The sequence below is a fragment of the Girardinichthys multiradiatus genome, chromosome 3 (genome assembly GCF_021462225.1).
Source record: "Girardinichthys multiradiatus isolate DD_20200921_A chromosome 3, DD_fGirMul_XY1, whole genome shotgun sequence".
NCBI lineage: Eukaryota > Metazoa > Chordata > Actinopteri > Cyprinodontiformes > Goodeidae > Girardinichthys > Girardinichthys multiradiatus.
Window position 1 is genome coordinate 42,686,510 of NC_061796.1, and position 27,140 is coordinate 42,713,649.

A 27,140-nucleotide genomic window follows, 5' to 3' on the forward strand; every position below is an offset into this window, starting at 1 on the left:
TCTGTCATCGAAGAGAACAGTCGTCCAAAAAAAATCAACTGTATCCACCACAAGAGGAAGACTTCCCAAAAAAGAATCAATCAGAATCAAAAGTAACAGAGCTACTCCAACCTGCTGCCACCTTAAGCGGCACAATTCTGGAACCCCCATGTAAAATATACATGGCAATGCACAATGTAAAAATGCACATGTAATGCAGATGTGAAATAACATTGTGTAGATAAGGCACCAAAATTGTGTGAAGCCCAAGGTCCGGCGTCCTCCTAAATCCAATCCTAGACTTCAGGTAAGAAATTAGTCACTTCAACCCATTTTTTGTGTTGAAACCTAACCACGTATTCTGGGTCAAACCCAGAACCCAACTCTGTTGTGCTAAATCAACCCAGGGCTGCACCGGTCCATATTTTGACAATTCAGGACAGGGTTAGTAAAATAAGCCACATAGAGTTTTTAATCCAGCATTTTTTAGGGTGTTGTTTTTTTTTTTTATTCCAAAGAGAAATAAATTAAAATTAAATATTGATATTTTGTGTTTATTATTATTATTATTATTAATAAATTACTCCCACATTGTGGTTGTAAACACAAATCTGTTTTTTTAAAGGGTATTCTTCGTTACACCCTTCGTTACTTGGGGATTTAAAGTATTACAGCCAGACACATGGCGCTTATCCAGCCTTAAATCTGGGTGAATTTTTTTATTGTACCATTCTGGCAGCTGAGCGGAGAGATGCGGAGCAGCAGCAGCAGCAGCAGCAGCACGTCAGAGTGAAGCCACATCTCCACCTCATCACACAAGACAGACAAAGCCAACCTAAATTATTTTAGTGCCATAATTATCTGAGAACTCCCCAAGGTATTTGACAGTCAGAGAAGGAATTAATGAAAGGAAGAGGGCGGAGTAAACCGCCGCCACTGTGGTGCGACAGATGTTGGGGAATTCTTGTTGAATGTGAAGAAAAGGAGGAAGAGGAGGGCGAGGGAGACTGTCCTGAACTCGGATGAGCATGTGAGCGTTAAAGCCAGAAAGGATTTGCGATGATGATTCCTTCCCTGAAAACATCCACTGGTGAGTTTCATTCAATAAATATTGCTTTTCTGAAAAACTTGAAGCAAATGTCCATTGCTCTGGTTTGTTTTTAACTTAGAAAGAATATCTCCACCTAACATTCCTATACTTCTTTAGCAATAACTGAAATGTAAACATGAATATTACTTGTAATCTGATGCCATCAAAAACGAAATACTGTATAACATCCTTTGGCATCTTGGATATCCTTTTTCAGTAGTGAAAAAGATTTTAAACAAAATCACCTGACATTTACACCCCGCTTTTATGTAGAACTGATTTACAAAGTGAAGGATTGCAGGAAGCATGACAAAGATCAAGAAAAGCGAAGTCTGGTTTTTTGGTGGTAGTGTAATGATGTGCGTTCATTTTGATATTCATCATTTATAAGAAAGCCCAATTGAGTCAACGCACCAACAGACCCTGTTATGTTCAAGCCCATAGCATCTTTATGTTCAACTAACAGCTTGTTATACTAATTATGAGTGGCTTTCCACAAGGATGCTGACTTTAAACAGTCTTACTTTGTATTTACTCTTTGTATTGTTTCTTTTTAAACATCTTCACACATCTGTAAAAATGTGGCTTTATTATTACTGTGTCATGTATTTGAGTTGCCTGTTTGTGCACATCTGTTGCTGTTTTTGTGCAGTGACACTGAGCAGTAATCCTCTGTATAGTTTGTTCCATAAACCTAAAAAGGGCTGCCGCAGACTGCGTTTTAACTGCCTTTGAGCAGGATTACAGACAACAACTGCAGCCTCATTTCCTTATGGGACAGAGGTAATTTGTGAATGTTTACATCAAAGTCCTTTTTAACTCCAGTCACACCTTTTTCTGTCTCCCAAAACTGCAATATTACCAGACTTGGTCCCCCTAGGGTTACATTTCACCTGCACCTTTAGCTGATATGAGTGAGGTTTAGCATTTTTGCAGAGCTGCAGAGGAAAACTTAGAGCAGAAGCAAACTGTTAGTCCTCTCTTCCCCATCATAATCAGGACACACATCACATCAGTTGAAGCTCAGGAGAAGCAGATCATCATCAAGGGAAAACCAAGGATTTACGCCTGGGATTCAGCCAAATGGGCAATTTAATCAGAGGCCATTTTATGCACAGGCACAAGTATGTCAGTCTCCTTAGCAATGATTTACCTGAACTATTATATTCAGAGGGAAATTTAGACCGCAACTGATTACAGCCTCAAGATACAAAGTGATTGGCAAGTCTTCAGACTTGTTCCATTCTTTCCTTGTACCTCAGTAGTGAAGGCTAAATCTACTCCTTCAGGTGATTCTGTGGTGTATTTGCTTTTATGTTAATGTGTCATTTAATGGGTGCTTTGACTTCCTTTGCTTTGACAGTCTTTTAAAAATGAATGTAGTTATTTATTATTAGGCTGTGCTGCTAAATGTGCTTTTAATTACCTTTTTTTTACTCAGATGTGTAAATTGAAGTTCTGTCATGTTTTTTTTTTTTTTGTAGGTTTTTTTTTATTTTGTATGTTAAAAAATCCTGGAAGGGTTCAGAAAAATTCAAAACATGTTAAACATGTTCATAAACCAAATGAATTGGCTTTTGTATTGCATTTTAACATCGACAAAATTGCAACATTTCCGAGAGGAAAAAATCGGTTGTACTTGACTGTCAACCCTAATTTTACCAATTCATGTTGGTAGTGATACTTTGACCATAGTTATCCAATCTTGAGTTTAATTGGTTGTTAACTCATACTCTTACTTCTCGTCTTCCGCTTATCCGGGACCGGGTCGCGGGGGCAGCAGATTCAGCAGAGACATCCAGATGTCCCTCTCCCCATACATCTCCTCCAGCTCCTCCGGGTGGAGCCCAAGGCGTTCCCAGGCCAGCCGAGAGACATAGTCCCTCCAGCGTGTCCTGGGCTGTCCCCTGGGCCTCCTCCCAGTGGGACGTGCCTGGAACACCTCCCGAGGAAGGCGTCCAGGAGGCATCCAGTATAGATGCCCGAGCCACCTCAACTGGCTCCTCTCGATGTGGAGGAGCAGCGGCTCTACTCCGAGCCCCTCCCAGATGGCCGAGCTCCTCACCCTATCTCTAAGGGAGTGCCCGGCCACCCTACTGAGGAAGCTCCTTTCAGCCGCTTCTATCCGGGATCTCGTTCTTTCAGTCATAACCCAAAGTTCATGGCCATAGGTGAGAGTAGGAACGTAGACCGACCGGTAAATCGAGAGCTTCGCTTTTCGGCTCAGCTCTCTCTTCACCACAATGGACCGGCACATTGCCCCCATTACTGTGGCAGCCGCACCGGTCCGTCTGTCGATCTCCCGCTCCATTCTTCCCTCTCACGTGAACAGGACTCCGAGATAGTTAAACTCCTCCACTTGAGGCAGGAACTCCCCTCCAACCTGAAGAGAGCAAGCCACCCTTTTCCGGTCGAGTACCATGGCCTCGGACTTGGAGGAGCTGATCTTCATCCCTGCCGCTTCACACTCGGCTGCGAACCGCCACAGCGCCACATGCTGTAGGTCTTGGCTAGAGGGGGCCAGCAGGACCACGTCAATGCGGACGTGAACAGGTCCGACTTAGTGCCGGCAATGCGGACCAAACTCCTGCTCTGCTTGTACAGAGACCAGATGGCCCCTAATAAAGGGCCTCAGGCAGTTGATGCAGATGCATATTTTAAAAAATATTAGGGTGCAATTTTCAATTATGCGAGGCCTTTCAAAAAAGATGAAGACAAATTAAAACCTTCTAAAAATGGAAAATGTAATGTGCAACACAAAGCATTCATCTTTTATCGACCATGTTTTTGCTTTTAATTTAATGTGATGGTAAACATGAGCACAAACGTCCTGTGACCTTGAATGTAAAGCAGACATAGGTGTAGCCAAGAGTGAGTAATATCCTATTGTGTTGCTAAACATAAAAAATCTAGACACACATTATCAACCCAAACAATTGAGGACATTTATTTATGTTTTTGGATTAACAATAATTTACAGATCACTTTTCTAGTAAGACTAATTTGCCTGTTTCATTAAAATTGTGTGTTAATTTGTTGTGGAGCAGGTAAAAATTAAAAAAAAGTTTTTACAATTTTAATAAAAAAATAACCCGGTCCCCAGGTACTTTGAATGTGACACTCTGGCCACCACTGCCCAATAGAAATATGACAGATTATGACCCCTGATGAAGCTGAAATAGCTATGAGTGACCTCCTGTGCCACAGAAACACTTCTCCATACAACACACTCCAAGTAGATTGTAGAAAATTACTTTAAATCATCAGATTTCAAAAACAGTATAAATTGACAGTACAAAACATCCCATCACTGATGGCTCCATTTCTTGCACGAAAATACTAAAACTGCAAAAGTATGAAATAGTGAAGGCAAATTGAGCAGAACCTTCTCAAAACTAGATGTGCCTGTATACTGTTGTCAGCTGGATTTTTAGGAACAATGATGCACAGTGTTCACTATTTTCCATAACTGTGACTTAACCAAATGATTTAGCATTACAAATTATAAACATTAGTCAGATATGTTGGTCAAAGAAAATAGTTTCAAATAGCAGTAATTTTTTGAAGAAGATGCTTGCATTTACAAAGATAACATGAATAAAAAAAAAAAAAGAACTTTATCCCTCCTTTTAATGCCTGAAATAAACATGTCTATACAACGCGTCAGTGTTGCTTTTTCAGTGATGCAAAACTTAAATAATAATAAAAAAAAAAGAAATTAATGTTTTGGTTTATAAAAGGTAAAAAGCAGCAGAAGAAACTAAACACAACAGCTAAACAGAAGGGACAGGAAATATACACAGTGATTTAAAAAGAAAAACCTGCCCCCATTTGAAACCAATGAAAATCCACCACATGACAGTTTTGCTCTGAACAAAGACCATTGGGTAATATGCAATGGTGAGCGGAAGAAATCAACTAGATGTGAAGCAGGTGTGATTATTACCTAACAAGGACCTGGTGCACAGGAGAAACAGAAACCAGGAACGATCAAGGGAACATAGAAAGGAGGCCAAATCTTTAAGACATGCAAAGAGTAGCACAGCAAATGCTTGCTTTACTGTGACCCTGCAAGGCATTGTGTTGTCCTCAATGCTGACAGACTGGTTGGTAAAACTGTGTCAAACAGTTATTAGTTTGGATTTGTTTTTCTAGTTGTGGAACTTGCTGTCCTCAATTACTCATAGCAAATAAGTTATCTTTATTCAAAGCAATAAGTTTAACAGCTTTAGGCCTCAAAACATCTGTCAGCAAAAAGCCACGTGCATATGTTTATAAACTCATTGTCTTACTGTGCCTTTGACCTTTGTGCTGGAGCTTTAATACAAGGGTCAGACCAAGATTTTTGTCAGGGAAGGTGTATCAGAGCTTAGAACAAAGCATCCTTACATCCAGCCCCTGTGTTTTTTAGTCTTAACAGCCAGGAGATTATCTTCGGGCACTTTACTTTTTTTCTTAAGCTGCAAAGGATAAATCTTTCAATTTGTACATGAGGCCTGAGCCATGTGCAGTTGTTTGTCTTTTCATCACAGTCTTAACTGCTTTTGGAACGATGGTACATGAAAACATCTTCAAGAAAAAATCAATAATGGACTGCACTTTTGAACCTGCTGTTCAAGATTTAGGTCACAGTGATTTGAAGCCTTCTTGTAGACAAATAGAAGGATGAAATGTTCTTTGCCTTTGGAGGAATACAGTTAGAGTATGAATAAGAAATGAGAACTGGCCCAGGTCTGATGTTTTTTAACCCTAGATAAAAAGCATCTATATATTAGAAGGTTTCTTTCATTGTGCTTTAATTTTACGAGATGCATGCCTTTCCTTTTTAGATTCATCCTATTCATTTGCTCATGTATGAGCCACAAACCTGTTCCACATTTGAAAGAAAACTGGGTTATTCCATATAAATCTGTTTTGTGTTGTACAGGTCCTTCTCAAAATATTAGCATATTGTGATAAAGTTCATTATTTTCCATAATGTAATGATGAAAATTTAACATTCATATATTTTAGATTCATTGCACACTAACTGAAATATTTCAGGTCTTTTATTGTCTTAATATGGATGATTTTGGCATACAGCTCATGAAAACCCAAAATTCCTATCTCACAAAATTAGCATATCATTAAAAGGGTCTCTAAACGAGCTATGAACCTAATCATCTGAATCAACGAGTTAACTCTAAACACCTGCAAAAGATTCCTGAGGCCTTTAAAACTCCCAGCCTGGTTCATCACTCAAAACCCCAATCATGGGTAAGACTGCCGACCTGACTGCTGTCCAGAAGGCCACTATTGACACCCTCAAGCAAGAGGGTAAGACACAGAAAGAAATTTCTGAACGAATAGGCTGTTCCCAGAGTGCTGTATCAAGGCACCTCAGTGGGAAGTCTGTGGGAAGGAAAAAGTGTGGCAGAAAACGCTGCACAACAAGAAGAGGTGACCGGACCCTGAGGAAGATTGTGGAGAAGGGCCGATTCCAGACCTTGGGGGACCTGCGGAAGCAGTGGACTGAGTCTGGAGTAGAAACATCCAGAGCCACCGAGCACAGGCGTGTGCAGGAAATGGGCTACAGGTGCCGCATTCCCCAGGTCAAGCCACTTTTGAACCAGAAACAGCGGCAGAAGCACCTGACCTGGGCTACAGAGAAGCAGCACTGGACTGTTGCTCAGTGGTCCAAAGTACTTTTTTCGGATGAAAGCAAATTCTGCATGTCATTCGGAAATCAAGGTGCCAGAGTCTGGAGGAAGACTGGGGAGAAGGAAATGTCAAAATGCCAGAAGTCCAGTGTCAAGTACCCACAGTCAGTGATGGTCTGGGGTGCCGTGTCAGCTGCTGGTGTTGGTCCACTGTGTTTTATCAAGGGCAGGGTCAATGCAGCTAGCTATCAGGAGATTTTGGAGCACTTCATGCTTCCATTTGCTGAAAAGCTTTATGGAGATGAAGATTTCATTTTTCAGCACGACCTGGCACCTGCTCACAGTGCCAAAACCACTGGTAAATGGTTTACTGACCATGGTATCACTGTGCTCAATTGGCCTGCCAACTCTCCTGACCTGAACCCCATAGAGAATCTGTGAGATATTTTGAAGAGAACGTTGAGAGACTCAAGACCCAAGACTCTGGATGAGCTAAAGGCTGCTATTGAAGCATCCTGGGCCTCCATAAGACCTCAGCAGTGCCACAGGCTGATTGCCTCCATGCCACGCCGCATTGAAGCAGTCATTTCTGCCAAAGGATTCCCGACCAAGTATTGAATGCATAACTGTACATGATTATTTGAAGGTTGATGTTTTTTGTATTAAAAACACTTTTCTTTTATTGGTCGGATGAAATATGCTAATTTTGTGAGATAGGAATTTTGGGTTTTCATGAGCTGTATGCCAAAATCATCCGTATTAAGAAAATAAAAAACCTGAAATATTTCAGTTAGTGTGCAATGAATCTAAAATATATGAATGTTAAATTTTCATCATGACATTATGGAAAATAATGAACGTTATCACAATATGCTAATATTTTGAGAATGACCTGTATATAAGATAAAGGTTTTCTTACTTATTTTTTAACTTCACAATTTTAAGTAGAGAAAAACTGGCATTTAAAAGCGTTTCTGACAAATAGGGTCATTTCAATACATTACAAAATCATTAAAAATATAATTAAATTCAGTAATTTCATCCAGAGAGTGAAACTTACATATTAAAAAGGTTCATTTCACACACACTGTGAAATATCACAAGCTTTTATTTAGGTAATTATGGTTTGCAGCTCATGAAAACTCAAACATCAGAAAATTTTAATATTTCATTAAAAAAAAAATTAATAAAGGACTTTTCATAGGGCTGCACGGTGGTGCAGTTGGTAGCACTGTTGCCTTGCAGCAAGAAGGTCCTGGGTTTGATTCCCAGCCTGGGGTCTTTCTGCATGGAGTTTGCATGTTCTCCCCGTGCATGTGTGGGTTCTCACCGGGTACTCCGGCTTCCTCCCACAGTCCAAAAACATGCCTGTTAGGTTAATTGGTAACTCTAAATTGCCCTTAGGTGTATGAGTGTGTGTATGGTTGTATGTGTGTTGCCCTGCGATGGACTGGCGACCTGTCCTGGGTGTACCCTGCCTTTCGCCCATAGACTGCTGGAGATAGGCACCAGCTCCCCTGTGGCCCACTATGGAATAAGCGGTAGAAACTGACTGACTGACTTTTAATAGAAAAATGTTAAGATATGGTTGTCACAACCATGTGGAAGACTGCTGACTTGCTGTCAATGACTGTCCAGCAAACAGTCAATGACATTCTTCACAATAAGGTAAGCCATAAAAGCTCACTGCTAAAGAAGATGGCTGCTCATTGATTGCTTTTTCATGTATGTTTTAGGAACATATAGTGGAAGGAAAAAAGTGTGGAAGAAAAATATGCTAAAGCTGTAAGGATAACCACAGCCCTGGGAGAAATGTAAAGCAAAGCCAATTCAACATTTGGAGGATATTTACAAGCGGTGGATTGTACCTGTAGTCAGTGCGTTAAGAGCCACCAAGAACCAACTGAGACATATCTAGGGCATTAGCTATAAGTGTTGTAATAATTGTGTTGAGCCACTTTTGAAGCAAAGAAAACATCCAAATTGTAAATAGACTGAACTTGCACGGCACATTTCAAGTTATGCTAACCACTCAAAGCTCTTTTACACAAGACCCACATTAACCGAGTTAGACTCTCGACACTCAACATTCATACACCGAAGTGCTTTGTCCAGGACGTTTCTGGTTCAGGCAGTAATTATTTGGGGTGACGTGTCTTCTGCTGGTGTTGCTCCATTGTGCTTTATCAAATCAAAAGTCAGTGCAGCCATCTACCAGGAAACTTTAGAGCACCCGATGCTACATTCTGCTGACAAGCCCTGTGCTCCAGCAGGACTTGGTACCAGCCAATCCTGCCAAAAGTACCAATACGTGTATTAATGACCATGGTATCATTTAACTTGATTGGCCAGAAACTCACCTGAACAAAAACCCATAGAAAATTAATGGAGTATTGTCAAGTGGGAGATGAAAGGGCCATATACTATACCGTATATAAAAATACATTTCATCAGGCCCACATTTATGTACTGTAAGAGCTGAAATTGTGAAGCTGAACGAGAAGAAATGAAGGCGTTTGGGCCAATTTTACTTGTCTGCTTTGATTACCCTGTGCTGTAGATTTGTGTGTATGCATGGATTATCTGTCAGTAAGGGGGGGGGGGAGGCATGTGTAACATTTTTTTAACATTTTCTTTGAAGCAAATGAGGATCGAGTTCTAGCAGCACTTGAACCTGGAGGTGTGAAAAGTGTCAGAGACTGACTTTTTTGCTAAAACCACCACTTCCTGCAAGTTCAAACAAGCACAGTTTTACAAATGTTACTCCATATGCCCTGCACATAAGTGTGTCCTCTTTTCCACAGAGGCAGACAAAATGCTCTTTTTTGAAAAGCTGAAGGAATCAGGTCAGGCACTTTGGTGCATCCAACATCCAACCCTTTGTCTAATCTCTGCAGACATTCTGTACAGTAAAGTGTTTGCTAAAGCTCCGTCCCTGCATCAACTTTCTTTCTTCCTTTTGGACTAATGTATCTTTCTGCTTTTAGAAGCATCATTTCCTGTCCTGCTGAAATTTTGACAAAAGAAAGTGCTTCCATATAGTGAGCATAAACAACATTAAATGTAGAACCCTCCATTAAATTGACCTATCTCCCTCTCTCTGTGGCTTTTGTTCCCATTCAGGCAAAAATATGTCTTATGGGGCCTGTTTAGTTGCAAGATACAATTTGTAGTGGATTTCTCAAGTCAGATCCAGACTTTGGTCAAATAAATAACTAGAATGATTTCTTTCCACATTTACTGTGCAATCTGCCCTTCCACCTACTTGTTTATTAATGTATTCTTTCAGTATTGGGTTGGCAATTTCTCATAATGTATAAAATAATCCATAAGCAGTTGCTTTTTGGACCTTTTGATTAACATATTTTCCTGTAATCATATGTGGAATTATCTCACACTTACACAATAGCACAGTTGATTATAAGGGAGTTTTTCTTTCTTCCTACTCAGATAAAGGCCGAAGTGTTAAAGTTCAACAAGACTGACAGATTGAGAATAGAAAAAACTTGCATAAAAATTTGTGAGTGAAACTTGTATATTGCTCTCTTATGATATAACTAGACACCTTCATGACCAGTGATGCAGTTTAATTATTTAATGTTTGGTTTGAGATTTTGAGTTGAACTATTATGACATTGCCCTTCTAACTACACACCCTTATTGTTCGTTTCCTTATGAACTTAATTTAATGCTTTCCATTTTTTTGCCTGTTGGTTACTGCTCATTTAGCTCCTTAGAAATTTCGTACCTTTGCAGTGACTTTTTTGGTATTAAATAGAGCCATCATGGCATTTTAGAATTACCATCCATCAGTTCCTTTTTACCATTCATACTTTGATAAAGTAATTATCTTAATTCTGTTTATGGCTTACTGTGAAGAAAATTATCTGACTCTAATAGATCAAATCTACAAGCAGGAGACCGTCAGTTTTACCTTGATCAAGACATATTCAAGACATATTTCAAAACAGATGGCAAGCCTGTTTGACTGGCCCAGAAGACTGTCCCAGTGTTGTGGAGACCTACAGTCTTGTTCCAGTACCAAAGAAAACTCACCCATCAGCCCTCAATGTCTATAGACTTGTTCCCCTGACTGTCATGACTTGCGAGATAGAGGACCTCAGAATGCAGACTAGAAGGCAGCATGTTGGTAAGTGCAAAAAAGATTTAATTAACATAAATTAGCTCTCAGTAAAAGGCAGGAACAAAATAACAAACGGGCAGGCAAGATAGGCAAGGCATGATCCGAACAAACAAGGTGTGATTAGGAAATGACTCTGCAATGACTAACTGAACATGTGTGTATATATGGAGAGAAAACCAGGTGGAGCAAGGAGACAGATTACCTTAGAGCAGGTGAACCAAATAACGATAATTGACAGACAGAACAGAAGGTGGCTGGAGCAAGAACAGAGACTCATAAATACAAACAAAAACTAAAGCATGACCAGAACCAAAAACCAAACTTGACAAAACATGAACAAGACTAAAACATGACCAGAAAAATAATAAACAGAAGCATGATTCAAAAACTGTGAGAGTAATATAAGAAAAACCCAGAAACCAAAAACCAAACAACCCCAAATCATAACACTGACATCCCACATCATGAAGATCCTAGAGAGACTCCTGATGGCCCACCTGAGAAAGCAAACCATAAACCACCTGCTTCAACAAACCCACTGTCATCTGGACAAAGCCAGCAGCACTGTGAGGATCATGTTCTTTGATTTCTCCAGTGCATTTAATACAATTCAACCTGATTTGCTTTGTCAGAAACTCCAGAAAACACAGGTGGAGGCGTCAATAAACTCCTGGATTAATGACTACCTGACAAACAGACCACACTGAAGGGTTACGTGTCTAACCAGGTAGTCAGCAGCACAGGAGCACCACAGGTGACTGTACTCTCACAATTTTCTTACACTCTGTACACCTCAGCCTTCCAGTACAAGACAGACTCCTGTCATCTGCAGTAATAACCAGATGACTCTGCAGTCGCGGGGTGTCAGAGATGGAGAAGAAGCTAAGTACAGGGAGCTGGTGGACCACAATCATCTCCTTTTCATTGCAAATAAGACAAAGGAGATGATTGTAGATTTTAAGAGAAACAAGAATAGGTCAAACACCATTTCCATCGTGGGAGAAGACCGGGAGGTGGTGGAGGAGTATAAATACCTTGGTGTTCACCTGGACAACAGGCTGGAGTGGAGATGCAACTGTGTCTACAAGATGGGAAAGAGCACACTCTAGTCCTTAAGGAAGCTTAGGTCATTCAGTGTTTGCAGCAAGATGCTGCATATCTTCTATAAGTCTGTTGTGGAGAGTGTGATCTCTTCTGATATCATCTGCTGGGGAAGCAGCATCAGAGCCAGGCACTTAAAAAAGCTCAACAAGCTGATAAAGAAGGCTGGCTCTGTTCTGGGGACTCCACTGGAACCTTTGGAGATCATTATACAAAGAAGGATTCTTCATAAAATGAAGAGCATTATGGAGAACCTTGAGCATCCTCTTTATGAGACTGTCCTACAACAACAGAGTGTCTTCAGTCAGAAGCTTCTTCAGATCTGCTGTAAGACGGAGCGCTACAGGAGATCCTTCCTGCCCACAGCCATCAGCATCTACAACGGTTCTTTAAAGAAACCTACATAATGAGCTACAACAACATTTAATTTCCTTTTGGGATTTATAAAGTATTTCTAAACTGAATTTCATTAAAGCCAAAATAGGGTCTGGAATCATAATAAATGGAAATATGGTGTAACATGAGGTTCAGAAAATAATATGTGTCTATATTGAATTTAACACAAGATTCTACAATTTCTAAGATTTGATGTCCATAAATCAAGAAAGAAAAGTAATTAATACACAATGGCATAAGTACCTGGCTATGAAATGTATGCTTGAAGAAATAAGCTGGCTGCCCCACAGGTATGGACGGGGGTACGAATTGGCGAAGCAGCGAATCGATCCAGAGCCTTCATGATGTCTTGACTTGTTTATGTGGTTAGATTTGCTCTGGGGCTTAATTTGGTTTGTCATTTACATCTTTCCTGTTGATACATTTACGTTTGAGTGGCTTTTCCTTGAGTCTTGAGTTGAATTTTAATTGCCTGTAATGTCTCAGTTGTTCATATCTTGACTGCAGTTTGCTGTGTCTCTCATTAATTCACCTCAGTCCACCCCCCTCAACGTGCTCCTGATATTATGTTGTTTTATTTAATTCTGGTGGACAGTCTTGAGTGTGCTTAAAGTTTGTTTAGCAGTTCTGTGTTTTAATCCCTTATTATGGCACACTTTTGAATTTTGCTTTCATTTTTGTTTGGGTCCTCCCTAACCTACTTAATATCTTTATTATGACATTTAACTTATTACCTCACCTGTTTCGAATAAGTTATTCTCTCTTAGCTATTATCTTTTCTTTTACAAAAGGGGTTATATAATCTTTATGATACTTCCAAAACTCTGTTAAAAATGTATCCCATTTCCTATTGTTGTAAGTTTTGATTTAAGATAATTAAAAGTTCAAGACTCCGTTTGCATTTAGTTTCTTTGAGTTCACACTTGTCATCAATTAGAGTGAATCTGATAAACCTGAATAAAATACACTAAGACTTGACATTTGCTCTTTCCATCTTTCAGCTCAGGCCACAGTGTGCAAATAAGTTACAGTGGGACATAAGGATCCCATTGAACAGGGATATAAGTGAGGAAAGGAGTATAAAAGAATCTCCTGCATTATATGTAAACAGCATAGTGAAGGCAGATATTGGTTAAAAAATGTGGGACGAGAGGGACATTGCAAAAACAGAGGATTTCTCCTAAATGGATTAAAAGACAACAGTACAACCGGCCAGAGAGGCAGCCAAGAGGCCGACAGAGGAGCTGCAGAAATTTCCAGGAAGCACTGACCTGACTAAAATCTCTTAAAACTTTGAGGGAGAATGGGTCACAGTTTGATGAGACTAAATTTGAGCTTTTCAGAAAATATGGTGCTTTAACAATGTATTTTCTGAAAGGCCTTTGTTACACTTGACACGAGTAAGATTTTATAAATCAAATTTATTTTCAAAATGAGGCTTTTGACACTTGAACAGAGCAACATCTTGCTTGCTGTTGTAATTTAAGTCCATGCTCCACAAAACAAAAGTGTTTTAAACATGTTCCATGTTCTATGCATGTTCATAGAGTTGGTTCCGCAACTCTGTCAATCCCTCAGCCTTGTGGGTTTTTTTGTTCTTACTTTTCGTGCTGTTTAACCTGTCTCTAGCTCAGATGGAAATCAGATAGGATTATATAGAGGTCCTGTCAGATTAGCATGCAGGCAGCCAAAGAGGAAAACCTCCACCGGGACAATGAAGGCAGATTACTGACATGATTGATTTTCCGAAATAGAAATCAATCAATCTATCTATCTATCTATCTATCTATCTATCTATCTATCTATCTATCTATCTATCTATCTATCTATCTATCTATCTATCTATCTATCTATCTATCTATCTATCTATCTATCTATCTATCTATCTATCTATCTATCTATCTATCTATCTATCTATCTATCTATCTATCTATCTATCTATCTATCTATCTATCTATCTATCTATCTATCTATCTATCTATCTATCTATCTATCTATCTATCTATCTATCTATCTATCTATCTATCTATCTATCTATCTGTCTGTCTGTCTGTCTGTCTGTCTGTCTGTCTGTCTGTCTGTCTGTCTGTCTGTCTGTCTGTCTGTCTGTCTGTCTGTCTGTCTGTCTGTCTGTCTATCTATCTATCTATCTATCTATCTATCTATCTATCTATCTATCTATCTATCTATCTATCCATCATCCATCCATCCATCCATCCATCCATCCATCCATCCATCCATCCATCCATCCATCCATCCATCCATCCATCCATCCATCCATCCATCCATCCATCCATCCATCCATCCATCCATCCATCCATCCATCCATCCATCCATCTATCTATCTATCTATCTATCTATCTATCTATCTATCTATCTATCTATCTATCTATCTATCTATCTATCTATCTATCTATCTATCTATCTATCTATCTATCTATCTATCTATCTATCTATCTATCTATCTATCTATCTATCTATCTATCTATCTATCTATCTATCTATCTATCTATCTATCTATCTATCTATCTATCTATCTATCTATCTATCTATCTATCTATCTATCTATCTATCTATCTATCTATCTATCTATCTATCTATCTATCTATCTATCTATCTGTCTGTCTGTCTGTGTCATTTCAGCCTCATTCCACTCTGTTTCTCTCACTGATGCACAAAATTAAGGCAAATCACTTTGTCATGACTTTTTTTATTTCGAGCATCTGAGTACTTGCTCTTTAATTTAGTTTTTTTATTCAAAAGAGCGTCTTTAAATTAAAAGTTGAGGGTCATGTAATTAATATATATATAACCACCCAGTAAGCAGGTTTTATAAAGAGGTGATTGCAACTATGATCAGTAAGTGCATTGTCCTGATTTACAATCAGTGAGTAACAAACAGTGTCCCATCAGTCAGCTCCCCTTAACGCGTGACCTCCCGACATCTCTCTGATGCACAATGATGGATCCGATGCATCATTTCTGCCAGCTGAGATGGCCTAATTTGTCACATTACATAGGCGCTGTGCTGCAATTAATTCCCGTCTCTCATTTATTTGGGCTATTATTAATATTGCAGGCGCTGCACTTTACGTGATGTCAGAATGTGAAATAACAGCAAAGTGGTTAACCGACAAAGTGTATGGAGCTTAAAGTGCTGGGAATGGAACCACTTTAACTAAACATTTATGGTGTGAATACTCAAGCACCATATTTTTTTAAGCCATAGTTTGTCCTTGTTTTTTTAATTTTATTCTACTATTACTACTTGATTTTACACATTTACCTTGTTCTTTGATTGCACATTTTTTCATAACTATCTGCACCCTGCTTGTGTGTTACTAAGAGCTGCTCTAACAAGTTAATTTCTCCTTTGTGAGATCAATAAAGCCTATCTTATCCTATCCTAAAACAATAGACCTTGACATCATATTGAAATACAGTTACGTCATTTTCAAATAACCAAATAATCACATACAATTGGTTGTTTAAGTGTCCTCAATATGATGTCACTCATCAAATGTTGGATCATATATATATATATACCCATAGTGGGTATATATATATATATATATATATATATATATATATATATATATATATATATATATATAGGGCTGCACGGTGGCGCAGTTGGTAGCACTGTTGCCTTGCTTTACTAAGAGCTGCTGTAACAAGTTAAATTCGCCATTGTGAGATCAATAAAGTCTATCTTATCTTATCTTAAATGCAGCAGAGACTCTTTAAATGGCTTAATATTAAAGGGAATTTCACATTAACACATAAGATCTGAGGGCAGAAGTTGGCAGCAATACTACGGCTAAAAGAAGCCCCTTCCAGGGAGGTGAAAGTGAATGAAGAGTGTCATTGTTTGTCTCATACGTTTCTTTATTAGCCCAGTGATGGACTGGCAACCTATCCAGGGTGTACACAGCCTCTCATTTAGTGACTGCTGGAATTTACCACCAACCCCCTGCAACCTTGAATCGGATTAAACGGGTAAAGAATATGGATGGAGGACATTTCCATCAGACTATTGTATGCTGAAGTGATGTAACACCCAGTCAGACCCTGTATTACAGCCAAAATTCCATTTTAACTCCTCTTAAACACACACTGTAAAAAGACTTAGTAGTTCATTGTCACGGTATTAAAAAACTAGTAAGAGTTTTTGAAATGTTGGAGTCTAAAATGACCCTCAAAACTCAGACTTTAAGTTTGTTGCACAGGTTTCAATTTTATGATTATTTTTATTATTGTTTATTTATTTATGAATGTGTAATAGCATACACATAATGTTAAAAAAGAATAGAAGGAGAAAATAACAAGAATGGAAAAATTGTAACATGTACAAAATCAGAATCAGAATCAGCTTTATTGTCAAGTTCGTACATACAAACAAGGAATTTGACTCAACTATGATAACTATGTCAGGAAAATTGATCCTCTGGTCTAAAATCACCTGTTGTTTTGAAACAACAGGTGTGAAAACAGTTTGAAATGAGGTGTGAAAATTAGACCATATTAACTTTAATAAATGTCTTTAATGAAAAAAGTTTTTAATGTTTTATTTTAGAGACCTTGTCTGTTTGGCATAATTGTGGCTTTTGACGCTGTTTATATGTTATTTTTCCCAGACAAATCCAAAGGAGAGCCCCTGAGATCTTTGCCTGCCTGCTTTGCAACCAACAGCTGTTCTGCTGGCAAACATTTCAATATTTGCTGTTTGAATTCAGAAGATCCCAAGGGCAGTCACACTGTAGCAGCTGCCAGAGGCCCTAACGGAAAAATGAAAAATTCACAAACACACACCCCAGCTCAACTTTAGACAAACACGCCTAACAATTCCAACAGACTCACAGAAACCACATAAAGTGTAAAGACCCGGCAATGTTATTTCGTCCTAGCCACTTTAATTGGGGATTTGGGACAGACTCTTGTCTTCTTCACTGTGATGAGCTAAAAATAGTCTCTGACAAGTGTCAGAAAGCCCCGTTGGTCTCAGACTGTGCATTCTCTGTCAGGACAGAGCAGCTTGGCACATGGAGTCATGCTCAGGGCATATCAAGTCAAAAGGAAACAAAGCACTCTGAATGTGGGGCTCCAGTGAGGTCGTGTTTCTGTTTAATGGACCTGTTGCAAAGGAAGCCTTAGCCTCAAGAATTCATTTCAGTAATTGCACATTTGAACATTAGTCAGAGTTTTTCACATTTCGCTGCAAGTCACTTAGTAACAAGGAGGAAGGAGGAATGACAGATAAGGTGGCACTTAAAGAAGCAATGCTCAGAGAGAGTCTTTTCTTCTCAAAGCTAATGAGGCCATAATGCTGGCAAAAGAACAGCTGATTTAACAGAGAATCACTGTGCCTTGCTTCCTTCTGGCAGTATCACAGCAGAGAGTTTGAGCACCAGGATGAGCAGCAGAAGTGTTTTATCTCTCTGGATTTTTGAACTTCAATGTTTTTGAGTTTGTAAAATGTTAAAATTTTAATGACTTTCAACTTAAAAAAAGCCAAAAAAAAAGCCATCTCTCATCAGTCTCTAGCAACTGGCCAGAGACTGAGAGGCTTGATGAGTTTTGTCTGATGAAAGAGCAGAGAGAAGAAACTAGCGTGACAGGTCACACTGCAGTGTTCAAAACTTGATAAAGTTTTTATAATTAAGGAGTTGGTCATGTTTTTTTTTTCAGATATAAAGATTTTTTAATGCAAGGATGGAGGTAATGGGGACTTCTGATGCTCTACTTCAATTATTTTGGCTTCAATTATTTTGATGAGGAGAAAAAATCTACATCTACAATCTACGTTTTGCAATATTGCCTGTACAACTTTTATTGACGTCCATCAATACAGCAGACAACATCTTTCTACAGTAGGAAATAACTTGCTCTTTTTTTATAAGACCTATGGGCAGGAGTGATATTTGTTGAATAAGAAAGTAATTATAAAATAGCAAAGAGAAGGGTGGAAGAGATTCAACAAAGGTCTTAAGGTCAGGAATCAGCCTTCATTGATTAATCATCAAATCATTTCAGCATATGGGTGTCCAGTCTTCACTACACCCTGCAAAGATGTAGCAAACAGTCAAATAAGTCTGTGGCTGTTTGTCTTAAAACACACTGTAAGGGTCATCCTTGGTTCTCTCTTTTGTTTGCTTCTTTTCAGCTGAACCCACAGCTTTTCAGTAGTATTTAGGTCTGCAGACCTAAATGTTTCTGGTGATCCATTTCTGCATTGGTTTCGCCACAAGTTGTAGATCGTGATCCTATTGAAATACCCTATTCTGACCAATTTTTGTTTTTCTAGCAGAGACCACCAGATTTTAAATTTAATTCTAAGAGTTCAATATGGTTCCAACAAGTTTCAGGCCCGTAGCATCACAAGTCCTCTACCATACCCAGCAGTGGACATGAGTCCTTTTTCCACACATATTGTTTGTTTCACACTAGACCTTTCTGTGGCGCTTGTTACCAGAAAGCCCCATCTCAGTCTCATCTTTTTCATAACATAATTACTCTCAATTGGTTGACACATAGATAAGATGGTAAATATGGAGAATAGGTGATGCCAAGATGCCAGTCTTTGCCACAGTTCTACATACTGAAAAACCTCAAAACAGTAGATGATAAACTCAAAATTTACTTTATTTTAAGTAAATTTATCAGGGTACCAAAAACTCTGGTGCTAGTAAAAAAACAAAACAAATATATCTATTTCTCAACGTGGGAATATTTTCAGAATTTTTTCATGTCAGATTAATTTACTGCAATAAAAATATTTATCTAAAGCTTTTAGAAATAACTGTGGATGATTTTGTTGGTTTCTAAATTCTAAAAATTTTAATGTTTTAATGTGTCACATTGTTGGGCAACGCCAGTAAAGGCTTGTTTTATAACATGTCTAATTTTGACCTTCATTAGCAATAGAAACAAAAAATGACTCTGTGTAATAGGAAATAGTTAAAATAATTAACACTGTAATGTGAAACTCAGGTGACTTCACTGCTAGCAGGGCGAGAAATAGATGACAAATGCGTTTCTCCGGCCCACCCTGTCTCCTTCTTGATTTGGTGGATGGTGTTAGTCCCTGCTGTGGCTTGGTGTGGTGACCTTTGTGTGGACTGCAGCTCTATGATGTGTGTAAAAAACTGAGAGGAGGAGTGGTCCTGATCTGGGATTGGCAGAAAGGGCTCAGTAGCTGACCCAGCCTGAGATTTCACACACCTGCCAGCCTCTGTCTCTGACAACATAGTTTAGGAAAGGCATTTAAAACTAATTTAAAATGTAATATCCACCCATATAATCTACATATATTAGAAGAAATACACCAATGTTGTTTTAAATAATGCTGCTTCTTACTTTTAATAATCCCAAAAAACATTGTTACGGTTATCACTGGAGTATTGATTTTTAAAGAGGTGTGAAAGTGAGAGTGACATTCAAAGTGTATTAAAATGGTAAATATGTTTTTTGTTTTTTTTTATGAAGCCATATAATTCCCTCCCACTCCTCTGTCTCATCATTTGAAAAAATGTCATACCTAATGCTTAATAATTATTTTAGTTACTAATGATAGTCTTAATTGACTGATAAGTCATGTTGTCAATATGGACTTGCTGTAAATAAGTACTTTTTCACCCTCCTAGTAAAGGGTTGTAAAAAAGTGTTTTGAGTTTGCCAGCACTTTAATGCATCACCCAACTACAAGTGATGTGAGCTTAAAAGTGCAAGTCTTGGCTTGTGAGTCAGTACTCCCTCCCAGTTGGTATACGAAGTATTTGCTTGGAGAACAGCGATGAGACAAAGCCTGCACAGCTCTGGGACTGTTGGCAGCTCTGTCACTAAAAGGAAATGCTGCAGCGACGCTGGGGCAACACTCTGGGAATGGTCTGATGTTGAAGTTTAAGAAGCTTTCAGCTGCTCCAGGTTAGATTCAAACTGCTTTCAGAGCAATTTTCCATCTTCAGATTGTGTTTTTGATCATAATGATGTCTCCATAATTTGTAACAGGAAATGTTGGTGAATGAATGTTGCTGATGTTAAGGGTTTGGATGATCTTGTCAAACTGAGACGTTTTGTCATACTACAAATTCTATTTAATTCCTGAAGCTTTGTAGTACTTTAGCAGGTCCGTCCATTGGTTGTTTTAGAGGAATTCCAAATTCAATATTTTTTTGTCATTACATTTTTATGCAACTGGCAAGGTCAGACCCTGGATGAAGAGTTGCAATAAAATTTCAGTATGGAGTGTTATCAAGTGAGAAGCTCTCTTGAAGGTGTTTCTTGACTGTTTGCAAATGTTTTTTTACGATTCACACTATAATACCATATTCTGTGTTAATGGTTTGTTTTATTTTGCTTTTTGTGTGATGTTTTGTTAAAATTTTGGACTGTATGCAAAGTTTGGTCTGTATTGTTTTCTGTTTGTTGTGCATTATTTCACTCTAAGACACATAGTGTGCTTGCAACTGACACTGAACAATTTGTGTTGAGACAAAAAATTAATAAATAAATGTATTACTTTTTTCATGACGTCAGTAAGAGCAGATAAGATGTGATCATGTGCACTATTTTAGTATTTTCTGCATATCAAAAGACAGAAGTCTGGGACATAATAGGGTCATTATAATTTCATAATACTTTATTTAGCAGTTTTTTTCTTGGAAACAGGAGTCCAACAATCATTGCCAGCCTAACTGTGAAATGTCTGCCCTTAATTTAAGCTGTGGTTGTATGTCAGCCTTTCATGTCGCAGACTGCTCCAATATGAATCGTTTAGCACTTAAGGGATAACAGGAATGCTCAGAAAGTTGCCTTTGTTTCATTCTTTTTTTTCATTAAGAGATATCAGCTTAATAAGATGGACAGGATTATGTTTATTCTAAAAGGATTGCAGCCTTTTCACTGAAAGATTAAGATTGTGTTTACTAAAAAAACTTCTGATTCTGAATGTTTAAACATTTTCAAGTTGATGCTGTTGTTGCTGACACTTTTCTCAAGCTTGTTTTTCTGGTTCTTTGTATTATCTAGGACATTTGGAGAAATGCTTTAGAACCAGACCACTTCCCTACAGAGGACCTAACTCAAGAATGGTTCCTGCATAACTGGTTATGAAAATCTGCACTCCAAGTCTGAAAAGGTTTGCGTTTACACTATTTTCTGAATTTGGTATGTAAGGACTCTCTGTCCATGGAATGACATCATGTTTGTCTCTTTTCAGGCAGGGGGTAAGATGTTTGTGGAGTCAGTTGTTCGATGGTGTGTGTGGAGCATCCTGCTACAGTTTGGACTAGGTGTATCTGCAGGAGGCTGTCCTACACGCTGTATGTGCCGACTTGAGGCAAGAGAAGCGATTTGCTCTGGCAAATATTTGACTTCTGTGCCAGAGGGTTTCTCCAACGATGCCAGGCGTTTGGATTTATCCCGCAATAGGATTAAAACTGTGGGACGTCGTCAATTCTCTGGCCTACTGCAACTTCAAGAGCTGGACCTCAGTGATAATATAATCTCCATGATTGAGGTAGAGGCTTTTTTGGGCCTTAGGAATCTTAGGACACTTCGAATTAAGAATAACCGTCTCAAGATCCTTCCAGTTGGGGTGTTCTCAGGCCTGTCCAGCCTTCGCTTTGTGGATTTGAGCCAGAATGAGATTCTGGTCTTCTTGGACTACACATTTAAAGAAATGGCCAATCTTCAAAGACTGGAAGCCGGAGAGAATGACCTTGTCTTCATCTCTCAAAGGGCTTTCTTTGGTCTGCAGAATCTACAAGAGCTTAACTTAGACCGCAGCAACCTGACCTCCATTCCCAGTGAAGCCTTGTCTCAACTCCAGAGTCTGGCAAAACTTCGCATGATACGCCTAACTATTTCTGCAATACCCAACAACGCTTTCCGACGACTCCACCGTTTGCAAAGCCTCATGATCTCAAACTGGCCAGCATTGGACACAGTGGCTGCCAGCAGTCTAATTGGTCTAAATTTGACCTCGCTTGTCATTAGTAGCTGCAACCTAAGCTCAATTCCTTATGCAGCACTTCGTCATCTAGTGTATCTGCGCTTTCTAGACCTGTCCTACAACCCTATCAATGTCATCCAGGGTAACCTGCTGGGGGATCTCCTGAGACTCCAGGAGTTGCATCTTGCAGGGTCAAGTCTGTTACAAATAGAGCCAGGAGCCTTCAAGGGACTGTCCTTTTTTCACATGCTTAATGTAACATCAAATCAGCTTACTACTTTAGAGGAGAGTGTTTTCCATTCTGTGGGGAACCTTCAGGTGTTGCGGTTGGATGGGAATCCCCTTGCATGTGATTGCCGACTTCTGTGGGTGGTCCGTCGCAGGCTGCGCTTGAACTTTGATGGACATCAGCCCACTTGTTTTTCTCCTGATAGGGTGAAACATCGGGAGTTCAGAGAGTTCTCAGAAAAGGAACTTCCAAAGCTTTTCACCTGTCGTCCTGCTCGTATCTTGGACCGCAGGCCACAGGAGGTGAGAGTGGAAGAGAGTACCACGGTTCAGTTTTCCTGCAAGGCTGATGGGGATCCATTACCGGTGTTCACCTGGATTTTCTCTCATAAGACTGTGATCTCTGCTTCAGGAAGAATTAGAGTTTTGCCGAACGGTACTCTTGAGGTGCGTTTTGCCCAGGTACAGGACAGTGGTACATATCAGTGCCTGGCAGGAAATGCAGCTGGCAATGACAGCCTAACTGTGGGTCTACATGTGAAGGGACTCCCACGTAACAGATCCATTCCTTTGTTCACAGAAGAAGACTGGGTTGAGCCTTCAACTGCCCAAGCTGCCAACTCTTCAGCACAAATGGCCAAGCCGTACCCATTTGATGCAAAGACCCTGATCATCGCCACCACCATGGGCTTCCTGTCATTCTTCAGTTCTGTGGCCATCTGTTTTGTCTTCATGTTTTTCTGGAGTCAGAGCAAAGGTCAGATCAAGCACACAGCAACTATTGACTTTGTTCCTCGGTCTTCTGTTGGTGGAGGAGGGGATGGAGGTGATGGTGGCAGGTTTACTATGAAGCTTATTTAAAGAGATGTAAGGTGATGAGACAAGTCTCTAAATGAAGTACATCCACTATATGGCTCAAAGACATGATCTGCACTGAATTCTCCTTGAGAAAGCAACCAGAGTAAGTTCTTTAAGACTATGCCAGCCCCTCTGAGTTTTAGAGCTGGAAGTTACATCAGTGGCTTTTTTCTGTCGTCTGAGTAAACACAGTCTCATAATCCTTGGGCTGTAAAGTTGCTGTGCATTTGCTCTGCATATGTTTTCGACATATACTTTTAGCCAGAATGTGCTTACTGGAGCTTTTTTTTATTATTTTAAGTAACAGTGCTAAAGAATTATCATTAGGTTTAACTGTTCTTGTATGAAATTGTAGTAAATTTGAAATGTGCACTTCTTGAAAAATATGAAACAGACCAGATGTTTTACTAATGTACTCCATCTTATCTTCTCATGCGAGAACTGGCTTTAATTCTGTAACATGAAAATTGTAAGTATAGTCATAGATTAGACAAATAATATCTGACTTTAAACCAAATGTTTTATGATTTTAAAGATTTGTTTTATTTTTTTAAGGTTGTTGCATTGGAAAAAAAAAACAACAAATGTTCAGCCTTTTTTCTATAGCACTTAAATCACTACGTAGGAGTGTCAAGCTACTAATAGCAAGCCATACTGTACATAGGAATGTATCCCAACTGTTTCACATTTTAGACTTCTGCCTTTCCTTTTGTTACACAAATTCACCTTATTATAACTTTAGCTGACTGTTCATTCTATCAAAGCATGCTAAGATTTCTCTTTTTTATATTCATGAGACATATTTTATAATGTAACTACACAAAACAGAGAAATATGTGCCTCAGTAACATTCTCACCATCGACAGAGAGAATGCTCACCTGAACAATATTGTCTTGTTAATATTTAGGTAGGGGCAATGTGTGTCCTTTGTTTATTGCATCATTTTATCTAGTTCTGGGGATCAGTGTCCCTCAAATATGCCACTCGTAGTGCATGTGTGCTTAATTTAGTATATGCACAATGTCATATAGAAAATCAGTGCTTAATGACACCTGGAAAGGATGTATTTAAAAACAGCACACATGCATTAACTTGTTTATTTACTGTAAATTACTTTTTTTCAGCCTGTTATTAAATGCCGATCTCAATCTTCAATCTCTGTCTGCAGTGTTTTTCATTTTATTGAGACATTTTCTAGATTGGTTTGAACTTAAAACAAGTTTAATCATAAATGTTGCCAAGATGACACATTTTCTTGCATAATGGGGACACTTGACCTTCATGCTGTGAGTCCACTTTGTGGAATACAAGTTTCAGTTTGAAATAGCAAACCGGCTGTGTCGTCCTTTGGCAACAAACAAAACCACAGCTGGCGTTCAGCCACACAAACATTTCTCTTCTTTTTTTCTGAAAAGATGAAGGATTATGTGTACAGAGTAATACTGTATTTGGTGCTCGTTCCCTCCTGGCACCACGTGTCTTCCAGTTGAAGTACACTTAATCTCTTTTACATTTACCGACATTTTCTGCCTCTTTTGCTCCAAATGCTTAAATGCTAACTCTGAAATAAAAACTAAATATGGTAGAAAGTAGTGAAAAATAATCATAAAGGGGCCCATGTTTGCACAATTAAGGGACTTTCCCTGCTCTTAGTGAAACCACTGAGCAGCACATAATTTTGTTCGTCTCATGCAGTTGCCCAGAATAACCCAGAAAATGGAGGAAAAAAAAAAGATAATCACGTGTATGAGCAGAGATTTAAACCCTTTAGGATTACCTCTCCCTGTCTCAATCTGTTATATAGGTCTGTCTGGCGGGTGCTATCCTTCGGCCCAGCTTTGGCCTATAATATTATTTATTTTAATAGAACTATTTGCTCCCATTGGACAGAAAGCCATAGAAACCGATTAAAGTGGTCTTAATAAACCACACCCCCAACCCTTGAACAGGCATGAACACACCCCCGAGAAAAAAACTATGGTCTCTATGCATTCGCTGTAGGTTAGTTTCAAGGTTGTGCTCTGTTATGTTAGTAAAGATTATTTTCAAAATAAGATGCATTTATTATATTTATACAATATTTATGCTTAAAACATTTACGATATTTATGCTTAAAACATTTAGCCAGCACAATTTTAAAGAAATACGCTTTTTTTTTTTTTTTGTCAGACCACCTAATGAAACGATGCTAAAATATTTCTATTTTATAAATGATAATAGATAAAGGGGCTGCAGGGTGGTGCCGTTGGTAGCACTGTTGCCTTGCACAGTGCTACTAACTGTGCAAGGCCTTCTTGAACCAAGAAGGTCCTTGGTTCAACTTCCCACCAGGGGTGCGGAGTTTGCATTTTCTCCCACTGCATGCATAGATAGGTAATAGATAAAGATTTTGTCATTCATATAATTAGTTCTTGCATGAATATAGTTGAAACCAAATATTTACAGACTCATAACCTTATTTTTTCCTCACAGTCTGATGTTAAATCAGTCTAAAGTTTTCCTGTTTTAGGTCAGTTAGAATTTCTTAAATTATTTCTATTTGCTAAACATCACAATGACAAGAGAATGACTTGTTTGGTTTCTTCAAATTCAGAGGTTTATGTAGAATAAGAAATCTATGCGTTTAAACTATTTGGGAAAGCCAAAATGATGATGTCATGGAATTGTAAACTTCCAGTCAAATGGAGGCACACCTGGGGCTATATTTTAAATCAACACGATGCTTCCTTGTTTGAGGTCATGGAAAACAAAACAAAAACAGAATTTTGGATCTCCACAAGTCGGCTTCATCCTTAGGTAAACTTCCCAAAATGTCCAGTCGTCATACTGTTTAGAAGAGAGACGACATGCTATGTGTCCTAGATATCAATGTGTTTAGGTACAAACTGTGCGCATCACAATCAGAAGAAAAGATGTGAAGATGCTGTCCGAAGCTGGTAAGACAGTGATATTATCCACGGTAAAACAAGTCCTGTAAGAACAAGGGCTAAAAGGTCACTCAGAGAGCAAAGCCATTACTTCAAACCCACATAAAAAGCCAGATCACAGTTTGCAAATGCACTCAGGGACAAAGACCTCAATTTTTAAGATATCTGCTATGGTCTGATGTACCTAAAACTAAGTGTTTGGTTATAAGGATCATCATTACATTTGATGGGGAAAAAAAAGGAAACTTACAAGTCTGAGAACACCATCCCAACCGGGGCCTGACAGCATCATGTAGTGTTGGTGTTTTGCTGCAGGAAGGACTACTGCACTTCACAAAATAGATGGTGTCATGAGGGACAATCCATGATGTTACAGTACTGAAACAACATTTCAGGACATCAGGTAAGAACTTCAAGCTAAGCCACTAATGGGTCTTCCAAATGGAGAATCAGCCTAATAATACCATCAAATTAGTTACAAAGTTACTTAAGGACAACAGAGTCAACAGTTTTGGAATGACCATGACAAAGCCCTAATCTAAGTCACACTAAAAAACTTTGGTCAGATGTGAAAAGGTTTGTGCGGGCCTATGAGCCTGACTCAGTTGCAGCAGTTCTGTCAAGAGAAAATTCCTGAAAATATTGTGAAAAGCTTGTGATAGGATTCCGAAAATAAAAAAATAAAAAAATTGAGGCCTTTATCTGTGTCTTCTGAAGTTCTGACAAAGCAAATCCGACTGAATTATGTTAAATGTCCTGGAGAAATCAAAGAACATGATCCTCATAGTGCTTTGTTCAGTTTGTTGGGTTTGTTGAAGCAGGGGT

The 27,140-nt window shown here is 38.8% G+C and overlaps 1 protein-coding gene across 2 annotated transcripts; it reads left to right on the forward strand.

The window, feature by feature from the left end:
* The first annotated feature begins 729 nt into the window (after positions 1 to 729).
* lingo4b (leucine rich repeat and Ig domain containing 4b) lies at positions 730 to 24,543 on the forward strand. 2 transcript variants are annotated; one of them, XM_047361346.1, is made up of 3 exons: positions 730 to 1,069; positions 21,377 to 21,485; positions 21,567 to 24,543. In XM_047361346.1, exon 3 carries the CDS (start codon positions 21,579 to 21,581, stop codon positions 23,388 to 23,390), a length of 1,812 nt encoding a protein of 603 aa, XP_047217302.1. In that variant the 5' UTR covers positions 730 to 1,069; positions 21,377 to 21,485; positions 21,567 to 21,578; the 3' UTR covers positions 23,391 to 24,543. The 2 variants fall into 2 exon arrangements, with proteins under 2 accessions (XP_047217302.1, XP_047217303.1); XM_047361347.1 differs by lacking the exon at positions 730 to 1,069 and adding an exon at positions 20,164 to 20,272.
* The last annotated feature ends 2,597 nt before the right edge of the window (positions 24,544 to 27,140 follow it).

What these genes read in the sequence shown, in the direction of transcription:
- lingo4b (XM_047361346.1), top strand. Translation starts at nt 21,579, where the DNA reads ATGTTTGTGGAGTCAGTTGTTCGATGGTGTGTGTGGAGCATCCTGCTA.